The sequence below is a fragment of the Oenanthe melanoleuca genome, chromosome 10 (genome assembly GCF_029582105.1).
Source record: "Oenanthe melanoleuca isolate GR-GAL-2019-014 chromosome 10, OMel1.0, whole genome shotgun sequence".
Taxonomy (NCBI): Eukaryota; Metazoa; Chordata; class Aves; order Passeriformes; family Muscicapidae; genus Oenanthe; species Oenanthe melanoleuca.
In genome coordinates this window covers 17,075,087-17,087,892 of record NC_079344.1, presented here as the reverse complement: position 1 = coordinate 17,087,892, position 12,806 = coordinate 17,075,087, and the positions used below count along the sequence as shown (strand labels likewise).

General features: G+C 42.7%; 1 protein-coding gene across 7 annotated transcripts in view; it reads right to left on the bottom strand.

The window, feature by feature from the left end:
• The window catches only part of NEO1 (neogenin 1), a 154,699-nt gene that overhangs the window by 68,660 nt on the left and 73,233 nt on the right, over positions 1 to 12,806 (bottom strand). For all 7 annotated transcript variants that reach the window (XM_056499759.1, XM_056499760.1, XM_056499761.1 and 4 more), the window contains exon 5: positions 9,274 to 9,410. In XM_056499759.1, coding sequence (XP_056355734.1) covers positions 9,274 to 9,410 — 137 coding nt within the window. The remainder of the gene's footprint in view (positions 1 to 9,273; positions 9,411 to 12,806) is intronic.

Below are 12,806 nucleotides of genomic sequence, written 5' to 3'. Positions count from 1 at the left end.
TGGGTTCTCACCACTGAGGTACAGAAAGACAGAAAATAAACTTGGGGTAATCTTTGTAAACTGTGCCATTTAACTGCATTAAAATCTTCTAATTGATCTTCAGGCTTTCCAGAATTAGTGAAGGTGGAATCTGGGGTTGTTTCTTCCCACACTGCACAGATACAAATTTGCCTTTACAATCTCTTATGTTGAAATCTGGCCCAGTGATAGCAGCAGGAATTCAGAATGGCAATTCAGGAAAGCACAGACCCCAGTAACAGTCTTTTTTCTTAAATAATATCCAGGAATTTGGGTTCCTTAAAGTAAAGAAATTGAGACAGGTATTATGGATCAGGTGTACATCTCAAATCCAAGGCAGTTTTTAATATTTAAAGTTTGTGGTATTCTAGAAAAGAATTTTTCAAAGAGAAACAGGCTGCAGAGCATTCACACATTTAAACTACAAATTAGTAACAGTTAATAGATTAGGAAATTCTAAGTCTCCAGTACTCAGATTTCACATTAGTAATTAAACAGTGACCACTTTAACAGAGGCAAAGGAGCCTCCTGATAAAACCACTGGTCAATAATTCCAAAAGACTATCTCAGAACAGTATTTTTAACAAGGTGGTACAGCAATGGGTCCCTACAAGGGCAAGATGCTCTTCCAATCACTAAACCACGGCCCCAAGTGCCACATCCAAAATTCAAGTAATTCCCTTTAATCCTTAACATTTCCCCTGCACTTCAAAGAAGTTTCTCTTTTCCTTGGAAAACAGCAATCAACAATTACAATCCCATGTGAAACCAAAGAAGTCAAGTTCCAGTTTTCCAAGAGAGCCAGCTTAATATTTGCATCCCCAATCCTTTACCCAAGCATTCAAAGTGCTGATCTAACATTACTGTGGTGGATGTGATGATGCAGAGCTCTGCTAACAGCACCAGCAGTGAATGGAAACCCTTTGGAGGCTCCATAAAAGCTTTTTTCCTTGTGCTCCAGCACTTGCTCACACCCAGGGGAATTTTACAGGGGTTAACACACCCTCTCTTCTCCTGCTCACAATCCTCCACCTGTCTGCCTGGACCACTCCAGCTGCAATCCAAGCAGCAGGAAGATCAGAGCTCTGAAATCACTCCTCTAATGGTTAATCACACTAATGATCATTTAAGCAAATGAGCAGAGCAAGAAGCATGCACTGTGCAGACTGAGTGTGTGACTGGGAGCAAAAGCACAGCCAGTGCCAAGGGCAGAGCCCACAGCTGCTCCAGCCCCAGAAATCTGAGCTTACTCAACTCCTCCCCAGCCCCACAAAGCCTCCAGTGGCTCTTTTCCTTTCCCACTCCATGCAGATTCCCAGAGAGCAAAGCAAAGCTTCAGCTAATTATTTAAAGCTCAGTCATTTGAGCCTTATGGTTTCTTCTGCAGCCAACAGAACATAACAGGATGGTGGTCACAAAACTCTTATTTTTCTATCTTCCCACTGGAAGCATCTTCCTACAATACAGTTTCTTTATGTGGCATCTTAGGATGTGCTACAGGAAACAGGCAATAGATAAAGACTATAAATCAGAGCTATGTTAGTGTTGACATTGTCAGTAAACAAAGTTATTAATTATACATATACTGGAAAAGCTGAAGGAAAATTATTTGCCCAAAGGGGAAAGGTAAAATTATATTTTAAAGATTCTCCCCAAAGCATGGCACACAGCTTATAGTAAATCATGAGAATTTAGTGAAATGTTTGTTCTGCAGCCCTGACTCAGCTCTCAGAGCTGTGAGCTGCTATAAACTCACCTCAAAAGAGACTTCCAGTACAGAAAAGTGATGTATTCTAAGTTCTGCTTCTTCCCTTTGCAACTTGCATGGCTACACCCACTGGAGGCAACACAAAGAGAAATCCTGAGAATTCCTACATTAAGCTGCAAGTGATGGGGAGGTTCCAGGGGGCCTTCCAAGTGTTGTACTCAGCATGAGCACAAACCCCCTTTTATTCAAATTATCTTCACAGAACCAATTGTTTTACCAAAGCTAAAACCATCTGATGTGAGAGACACACAGCCTGGGGAGTGGCACTTGCAGAGCACAGGGTGCTTTGAGGTAGCACAGTTCAGCAATTTGTATCCTCACCTGCAAAGTGCTTTGCTCCATGTTATAGTGAGACTACATTTAAGCTCCCAAGGATGTGAAAAAGGAAACATCATAGCTGCAACCTTTGAGTCAGCACTTGAAAACAAACAAGACCAGCAGAGCTGCCAGAATTTGGGACTGGTTAGAAAAATATTCAATATAAAAATAACTTGCCCTTCATTAACCATTAACCAGCCTGCTTTGAACCTGATTTCCTTTTGTGAGTATCTTGGATCCTGCTCCCATTTCCCTCCAGGCCTGCCCCCAACACCCCTATGGAGAGAACACCTTTAAAAACACCTTTATTAGGCAGCTCACAGCTGCCTCCAAGGCTTCCCATCTCCTCCAGAACACAAAGTGTTTAACTTTCACTGGCAACATAACCAAACCCTGTTTACTCCAGGAACCCAAGCTCCACAGTGGTTTCCCTTTAAATTATTCTTCTCACGAAGACAAACTAATTATCTGCAAGGCTGCATAGGGAATCAGCCACCACAGATAAAAGCCCTCCTCCTTCCCACAAATTACTGGATTGTTTCATCTCTGCAACTTTGGGAGAAACTTCCCTGCCAAGGACTAGAGTTTGGATAATGAGACATCCAGTAATGGCAATAATCTGGCTCCCATTAAAGAAATCAATTATCTGCTGGATGAGAGTCAGCTTTACCATCATAAAAATTTAACTTGAAGGAAAGTCTATGTTCACTTTATGGTATGGGCTCTCTCTCAAGACTGATTGATGTGTGGTGCTCCTCAGCATTTCCACTTTAACATGACCCTCAAGTTTTCATTATGAAATTTGGTGGTGTGAAAACAGCACAAAATTTTCTGCTGAAATGAAAAAAAAAATTAAATGCCATAAAATCGAAAATTGAAGCTGAAGCTTGATTCAACCAATTAAAATAGAAGGATGACCCTGATGCACAGAGAACTACTCACCATTTAGGGTACAACTCCTACAAAAAGAGTCTCACTTGGAGGCAAAAGGCATTTTAATGAGCTTAGTTCACACATTCACATTTCCTGGAAGTCTCTGGCATGTGCAACTTAAAAATTACTACTGAACCTTTCAGCTTTTAGTTTGCAATTGAAATTCTGTCATCTCCTTTTGATGGGGAATAAAAGCAGTATTAAAACCCCTATGGCTTATCTCTAGTACACACATCTACTGTATCCCTGAATCCTTAAAAGCATCCAAGAACACTTGGGACTGTAAGCAAGGCTTACCTTTCCTATAGCATTGTATGAAAACCACACTGCAAGAAGAGAAAACCCTGTGCTAGGCAAAGCCTGTTCCAAACTAAAAAGCACATTTTTACTTTGGAGACCAAAAAAAACCCCACTCCTAAATACGAATCTTGGGCAAAAAAATTTCTGTAACTGCCCATCTAGGCCAAAGGCACAACCTCAGCTTGCTGTTTTAAAAGCCATTTTGGGGAAAAAGCATTTCTGTCCCTAAAGCAGCAGCTGGTTCAAACCCCTGTTAACATGATCCTCATTTATTAGAAACTCTGTCTGAAAGAGAAACCAGCCTTTCCAATTCCCTCAGTTCAATATCAGTTTCGACACTGTAGATATTTAAGACACTGCTGCTTAATTTAGTAACATTTTTATTATCCCCAAGGATTCCTCAAGAACATTTACAAGGAAAACCATTTGTGCAAATTCTGTGGGTTACTGATCATCTGGTCTTGTCTTTCTTAATGGGTTTTATATATATATATATATATATATATATATATATATTTCACAAAGAGGGTTTTTTTTAAATTTCATCTTCCTGGCATGTTCTGGATCTTTCCTCCCAAACCTACACACCATTCCATTATGGACACCCATCCCAAAGGATCTCATCCCTGTCTTCATTAACCCCTGCCCATTTGGGGGCTGTTTTGTATCTGTTTTCAGCACCACAAAAATCCATGTGAAAGCTCTGCAGCACCTCTGTAACACAAAGACAGCTTTCCCAGATATAATGAAAACTGTCCAGGGAATTCCAGATGTTTCATCACAAGAACTTCATGACAAAATGTTGTCAGGTCTTTGGAAAAGAGACTCTCTCCCACAACACAGTTCTCTGACACCACCATGGAATGTTAAACATCTGCACTGCTACCAGAGACTCCTCCTTTAAATCCCAGCAAAGCTCATTAGTGACTTTTGGAAATACAGCTGAAGAAAACAAATGTTGGTGCCCCCATTGACAACCATGGCAAGCTCTCTGCCCTGTGTCAAGGGCTGGACAAATGTTCCTCCTGGTCTTAAAAAAACAACAAGACAGACCAAAAAACCTGCACACTTACAACAGTCCAGCTACAGAACAAGATTCAGACACTGAGCAGGAAAAGCAGAGGTTCTGCTGAGCTCAAGTCCCATGGAACAGAAATCAGATCACAGTGCTGAACACAAGAGTGGGACTTCTGCATGATGCAAAGAACATTCTGGGGAAGTTTACCTTCAGTATTAAAAATTATACCTCTCCCTTCTGGTGCCCAGGTATAATCTGAACAAATGATGTAGCCTTAAAGTAACACTCCCCTGTCTTTCCTCTCCCATGTACCTGAATATCTGTTTATAACTTTTCCACCAGCAACACCTGCCTTGAATACAAATGTGAGAGGCAAAAATTCCCAGTTAGTTGAATTAACAGGTGAACTGTGAGCTCCACCCACATTAAACTTCTCTAAGGAGCAACAGTGAGGACTTTCAGAAAGCCTTTTCAGACAAACAGTGAAGTGCAGTGGTAGGACCCAAACTGCAGGGAGTTCAGCTCATCCACCTTTCCCACACCAGATTCCTGGACTCACTGCCCTTGTTTGCATCACTGCACAAAAAAGGTCACTAATTACTCAATATAGTTTCAGGGCAAGAAATAACTCCTGTGAAACCAAGGTGTTTTTACTTCCAAGAGCTTCCTCAAGCAGCACATTCTGAGGCCCCCAAAAAGGACAATACTTTGTCCCCCACGTGAGCCTTTGACAGCTTCAGGCTCATGCAGCATCTCCTGAATCTCTAATTGAGGAGCAGCCCATTATCAAATGCAGCACTGAGCTTAATTAGAGAGGGAAATCGATGAAGATCATCTAGAACGTATGAGAAAGGTCTGAGCAATTTTCAGTGATGGTTCAAATTTCTTCCCTGGAATTGTTTCCAATAATAATGAAAGCTTAATGCAAAAATAAGAGTTACCCAGACATATTACTCTGCTGCTGCAGGACTTAATGTGCTTTGCAAATAGCTACAGTTTCTGGGGCAGGATGGCATCAGCTTTTATCAAAGCAGCTGCCCCAGAGAATCCTGGACAAGCCCAGGGCTCTTCACATTCAGGCTCTTCCTTCTGCAGCTGTCCTGGTTTTGTTTTAAAGTCTTGACTTGCTTCACACATCCTGGCACATTCTTATTTTATTTTAATAACAATTCCTATGTTAATAGATGTATAATCACAACTAGCTTTCAAACCCAAATCTTCAATTAAAAACTGAAAATAATCACCTGCCATAAGTAATCAAAGAGATCCCATCCCAGCAAGAGCAAAGGCAACAGGAAAATCAAGGTGAGGCAACCCTGCCAACCCTCACCCAGAATATAGAAATCACTGCTGCCTGACACTGCAGGACCACCACTCCAAAATACTTATTTTCTGCTGGAATAAGGCTTTGCCACTGCTGTAAGCCTTGTCAGTTCCACTGGAAATATTTCCAGCACTTCCTTCTGAAGCACAAAGTGGACAATTCCATCAAAACACTTCTGCATTTGGGTTTTTCCATACAATTTGCTCTGGCATTATGAACGAGGCTGTGATGAGCTAATTGCAACATGCAATCTCTGATTTATCATTACAGATACCCCAAAAGCAGCATCTCTTGTTTTATTTCTAAGTTTAGTTACATTATCACAGTGAGACATTTAATGCATAATATTTAAGATACACTATCAGACACTGAATGCTGACTTAGACAACTCAGAAGTTGACTTTCTGCTATTCCAAAACCTCACTGAAAGGCAGTAACAAACAACAGCAAAGAGTAATTCTCACTCTTCTCCCACAAACACAGAGATTTATTTATTTGAGAGCCTGTCATATCAATTTTATAGGAGAATGAAAATGGAAATTTTTTTTTGTTTATGACTTTCTGGTTTATTATTAACAGCAGTAAATATTTCAACAGTGAGAGAAAGTCCCCCCAAGCTGCTGGTCCCCACCCCAGCACCAAGGCAGGCCACAGGAAGCCCCTGTGTTGACCTCACTCAGACCCAGCCCTGCACAAACTCCCAGGGCACTGGGCACAGCCATAAATTTGATATATTGCCCAGATGAAGGCTGAACTTCTGACCTTCCCAGTATTTAACTGCCACTCTGGCTCTTCCAAGCTGAGCAGATTAAATACAGCAACTACCTGTTTCCCCATCTCTGCTGTCATCACTTCCCACTCTTATCTGAGGGAAATGCTACAGATTCTTTCATGGCTGGGGAGAGCAAAACAAATTTTTCCAGTGCTCTCAGTTCATTCCAGGTGCTGTAAATAACCTGGTAGCAGCACCCACAGTGAGGGGAGAGCACTGTCACTAGCCAAGAGAGAGGTGACTTTTCAGGCACCAAATTCTTGCCCCCACCATGGGAAGTGTCCTGCCCTTGCTTGGCCTGGACTGGGGTGAAAAAATCAAGGGGGTCCCTTTTCCATACTCTGGGTACAAAGGTGCACACACATTTTATCCATTCAGTGTTCAGCCCTGTGTCAATTGTGCACAGGATTGAGCAATGTCCAGCTTTAGGGACTCCCTCAGCCACAGGCTCTGCTCTCTTCCACATGAAACCACTTCTCAGATGCACCAGGCAAAGGTTCAGTGTGTGACCAGTGGGTCCATGAGATCTCCAGTTTGCAGATACATAAAATCACTGAGTGGTTTGGGTTGGGAGGGACCTGACAGCTCATCCCACTCACCCCCTGCCAAGGACAGGGACACTTTCCACTAGCCCAGGTTGCCCCAAGCCCTGTCCAGCCTGGCCTTGAACACTTCCAGGAACAGGGCAGCCAAAATTTCCTTCCACAGTTAAGGAAGTTTCTTGACTAACTCCAAGATACACAATGCAGAAAGAGACTAAGGACAGAAATTTGTGTGCAATTCTTCTGGACTCTTCAGTACCTTTCTAGTCAAGTTAAATGTAATTTTCCTGATTCAGTCCTTCTGTGATGTATGGAAGGAAGCAAATCCCAGTCACTTTTTAAACCAAACAACAGGACAATAGAAGGCTCCTTTAGCACCTTTTATTTATGACACAGGAGTTCAACTATTTCCAGGTATTTGAAACTGGTGATATCCTTAACTGTCACCAATAGGATCTGAGTAACTGCACTGAAGGTTCTGCTTATCCCAATTGAAAATGGTACCAAAAGTACAACCCCCAGTACAGAGTGAAACCTCTTAGAAAAAACAAGGGCTTCAAGGAGAGCTGCAGAAAAATACAGAAGGGAGTTAGTACCTAAAAAATGGATTTCTTGTCTGCAATGCTGACAGACTAATTTCCAAGAATAGCAGAAAGAACTTAAATTAAGCAAAATCATGCTGTTATTAGGTGGGGAGAGATGACAATTTCTTTAATCTAGAAGAAAATGATCCAGGGATCAGGTAACAGTTATTCAGGCTATTCAACCCTGCACCAAGCTACAGTAATGCAGAAATACAATTACTCCCCACAGTGACCTCTCAAGGAAAATAGAATTAAGATTAGAACTAAGAAGTAAAATCAGAAATGTCACTACCCGAAATGCACTCCATAGAATCTTTAATATATTTTAATATTTGAGCACAAAGGATTTTTTCTTTCCAGTGACAGGTGTATAACAAAATTACCATGGAAGGTCTGGCAGAACACATTCTAAATCTTCACACTCAAATGAAGAAATCCTTTACAATGGTTCAGATAAGGAGCAAAAGACTTTTCTCCAGTTCATTTTCATCCCCAGGTGACCTGGCTGGATGTCCTGCACTAAGGCTCCTCTCACCTTTATCCATGACCTGCTTAATTGCATCATATCATTAATGGTATTAATTGCTGTCACTGTCCATAAAACACAAAACCAATTCTGTAAAACAGAGAGGCTGGAAGTGAATTAAACACAGCACACAGTGAGCTGTTTGAAGCCACCATAAAGTGTTCTGAAGCCTCAAGCTTGGAGGTATTTCCAAAGCCAGAGCACCAAATCTGTATTCTTTTGACCAAGATAGAAGGTAAGCAAAATGTGGGGTTTTCTGCATGACCAGACTGAGTCTGAGTGCTTCTTTTTGGTCAGAAAACCCTTCCTTTAGTCTATAGAAAACCCTTTGTTCATAGATGTTCCATGAATAAATTTCTCCCCTCAGAATTATTTTTCAGACCAACTTTGTAGCACCACAGTCCACAGTAAACCAAGCCAGTTAAGTTCTTATAAGGACCCTCCATATGCCATGAAACTCCAGAGAAAGAACTGGAAACCCCTGCTAGGATCCAATCAATAATAATGACAGATTTCCCTCATGGAATGTAAGAAAGGCAAAGAAGAAAAACTTTTACCTGAATTTTTCCCCACTTCCTACCAAGTCTATTTTCTTTCCTTACCCAGCCTGCTTTATTTACTTTTTTATGTATAGTAAGATGCTTTTAGAACTACATTATCAATATTTCAGTGCTTTTTCTAGTAAAAAATGGCTTGCAAGAGTAAGCAAAACAGTTACACACACAATAAACCAACATATTACTAAATATCTCTGGTTTTATCTTCTTGCAAGCTCATTGAAAACAACAACATATTTAAGGATTATGAAAAATACATTAGAAATGTCCTTTCCAAAGACAACCAGGTTGCAGTACCACAGGCTGACTTTCAGATGGGATCAAGCCACACTGTGGCCTTGGTCATCAAGTGTATGATAGCACCCACATTTAATATTATAGCAGCAGACAGAGCAGCTTTTAAGCACCCTCAGGTTGTATTAAATAAGCACATTGCTCATTTGGCTATTGAGGAAATTACAAGTATTTTGAATAATGAATCACAGTAATGATGTTTATAACAGTAGTGGAGGGGGCTCGGTTTTTAACAGGGCACAGAACCAATCACAGAATAAACCTGGTATTTAGTCATCTGGAGAAGTGTTCTGTATGAAAATTAAAATCTCTGACCCACCTTGGACTGTCAGCTCAGCCTGGGCCTCCAGGGTGTCGTTGCCACTCTCGGCGATGCAGGTGAAGGTCCCGGCATCGGCCTCGGCCACGTCCTGGATCTGCAGGGTCCCCCCAGGCAGCAGCTGGAACCGGCCAGACCTGCACACACAGGACAGGGTCACACCATGGGAACAGCCTCAGCCACATCCCAGATCCCTGGGACACCCCTAGCCAGACCTGCACACACAGGACAGGGTCACTCCCTGGGCATGGCCTCAGCCACATCCCAGATCCCTGGGACACCCCTGGCCAGACCTGCACACACAGGACAGGGTCACTCCCTGGGAACAGCCTCAGCCACATCCCAGATCTGCAGGATACCCCTGGCCAGACCTGCACACACAGGACAGGGTCACACCATGGGAACAGCCTCAGCCACATCCCAGATCCCTGGGACACCCCTGGCCAGACCTGCACACACAGGACAGGGTCACACCATGGGAACAGCCTCAGCCACATCCCAGATCCCTGGGACACCCCTGGCCAGACCTGCACACACAGGACAGGGTCACACCATGGGAACAGCCTCAGCCACATCCCAGATCCCTGGGACACCCCTGGCCAGACCTGCACACACAGGACAGGGTCACACCATGGGAACAGCCTCAGACACATCCCAGATCCCTGGGACACCCCTGGCCAGACCTGCACACACAGGACAGGGTCACTCCCTGGGCATGCCTCAGACACATCCCAGATCTGCAGGATTCCCCTGGCCAGACCTGCACACACAGGACAGGGTCACACCATGGGAACAGCCTCAGACACATCCCAGATCTGCGGGATTCCCCTGGCCAGACCTGCACACACAGGACAGGGTCACTCCCTGGGCATGGCCTCAGCCACATCCCAGATCTGCAGGATTCCCCTGGCCAGACCTGCACACACAGGACAGGGTCACTCCCTGGGCATGGCCTCAGCCACATCCCAGATCTGCGGGATTCCCCTGGCCAGACCTGCACACACAGGGGCACAGACAAGTTATAATTACACCATCACATCCCACACAGAACATTAAGTTCAACCCTATCAATTCTGCAAGAGCAGCTCATCTTTTTGCACTTGCAGCTTCACTTGTTCTTTATTAAATGTGATCCAAGGTATTTAATCAAGAGAAGCCAGAACTGAAGAAAATGAGATATAGTAATCACATAATTTAAAAAAAAAAGGCATTTTGCAGATCCAGCTGGAATGACTGACTGCTTGGAAAGCTGAGGGAAGTACAACAGGAGAGGCTGTGCCTTTACAACACAAGGACAGCAATGCACATTATACAGTGTACAAGAATTGAATTTCTGTGAAAAGGTAAGCCATCTCTGAGATTAAATACTTCAGAGTAAGATACAGGTTAAAAGAAATTCACAATACAGATTGATCAGATGACAAAGGGTCTGTACAGGACTTCCCCTCTGACTTGCAAAGGGTGGGGAAGGGTTTCTATTCCAGCCCTTACAAGCTATCTGCTTTTGCTGCTAAATGGGGCAGGTAAAGGTGGCACTTCCTGCTCAGTGCAGCACCCTCAGATTCCAGCCACATCCTCCTCCCACTGCAGCCATCGCTGCCCTTCACCTGATAAAAGCTGATAAAAACTTGAAAAAGTTCCTTCAACACTCCAGGTTTCCACATAAAATACCAAATACACTTTCCAATAAGAGGCCAAGAACCTTAAGCCAGGACAAGTCTGGATGCTGACCCAGAGCCATTCTTATTTACAGCTGGAAAAGGCAGAGTCTGGGGGAAAGGGAAGGGAACCTGGTGGTTTCCTGCCTGGCATCTCAAACCATGGCTTGGGGGCAAGGAAGGGACTGAATTCTGTCAATATATGACCATTTCAACAATTGCATTTTTTGTTCCCTATTTGGAATGGACAATGGAACGGCCAAAAATCAGCCTTGGTGCTTTCTCCATTTGAAATTTTCCTAGAATTACACCAGTAGAACCAATCCTGACCTGCTTGGACAGGTAAATTGTTGGGACACAGACTATTGCCTCATCTCACACTATGATTTATCAGATAAATATTGATTTATTATCCTACTGTAACTGCTGATCAAATTTCCAGTTAATACATTTAAAAGCAGAGCAAACAAAACCATAATTGGCATTAAGTGTTAAAAGGATCCCAAGAGATGTCCCTATCCAGGTGCTCTGTAAGAAAAGCCATACTGTTCCCACGAGAAACACCAGGGATACAGAAAGGCTGGCTTGGAAGAAGTGCAGGGACTTTGAGTGAAGATATAAGTTTCAAAAATCATATTAAGAGCTTCCCAAATGCTGGGAAAAATGTCCCAGGCTTGTGTGGGAATAGCACTTCAGACGTGCTCTAAAACCAGGCCTAAAGAAAAACACCAGGAGTAAGACAAGCCTGGACCTTGACAGATCCATCCATGAAATTTTCTGCCCTCTTTTATTATGTAAAAGAGCTGCTTTGACTTTTTGTTCTTGCAGCAGGGAATGTGCTGAGGGCTGGAGTGAAAGCAGGGAGCTGGATCTGCCAGGGACAGCAGGGCATGGAGCAGGGAAGGAGCTGTGCCCCAAGAACTGCCACTGTCACATCCTGAGGGAATGATCAAAGGCCATCAGCACACCTGTGGCATTTTGAGGACATTAATGCCTTTTTCAGGATATCCATTGTTACCCTCTAAAAGCAGCATATGCCTTAGGATGCTCCTTTCCCACTGCCAGCCTCTGGAAAAGTTGTAACAGCAGTTAAGATGTTACTAAAACTATTAAAAACTATTCCTTGTTGTCACTTGAGTTTGTCCTAGGGGATCTCACAAACTACTTGTAGCATTGGAATATTTATGGGAATTCTCCTGTTCAGCCATCTCAACATGTGCCATGTTTATATTCCCTTTGATTATTTTCCTCCAGAAAACCAAGAGTTGAGTTCAATTTCCTAAGAGGTGATTCAGGGGGATTTTAATGGAAGAAAACAATTAATCTTCCAGACTCCTTGGTGATTCCCTCTGTATGAATCAGCTATGGAGAAATCCTGGGCTTAAAGGAAAGCTGCTTTTGCAATAAAGCAAAACATCTTAATTTTGTAAGGACAATGAAACATTTTCACAAAAGAGTGAAGCAATCGGATTTCAGACACTGGAGACAAAGAATCAGCTTAATATAAAAGTGATAACATAATTTGAAGTGTCATTAAAAACAACAAAGATTGATCACTCATATGTCAAGGAAGAGGAAAATCAAATTCCAGCCTTTTGTTTGCTCTCCATACAGCCTTCACTTGCACCCCTGTAATATACAATTACTGAGCTACTCTGGATGCCTCACTCACAGCTCTTTGTGTTTCATTAGCACAAAATACAGTGAGCCTTTATTAATTTACTGTAGTCAAACTGTCAGTTATACCCTGAGGTTTGGGGTTTTTTTCCCTCTTTTAAATTACTATTCCCAAAACATTTTATAATCTATTTGCTGTCTCAGTAAGTACAGTAGATAAAATTAGACAGTAAATTAGATTATTCTGTGGGATCTACT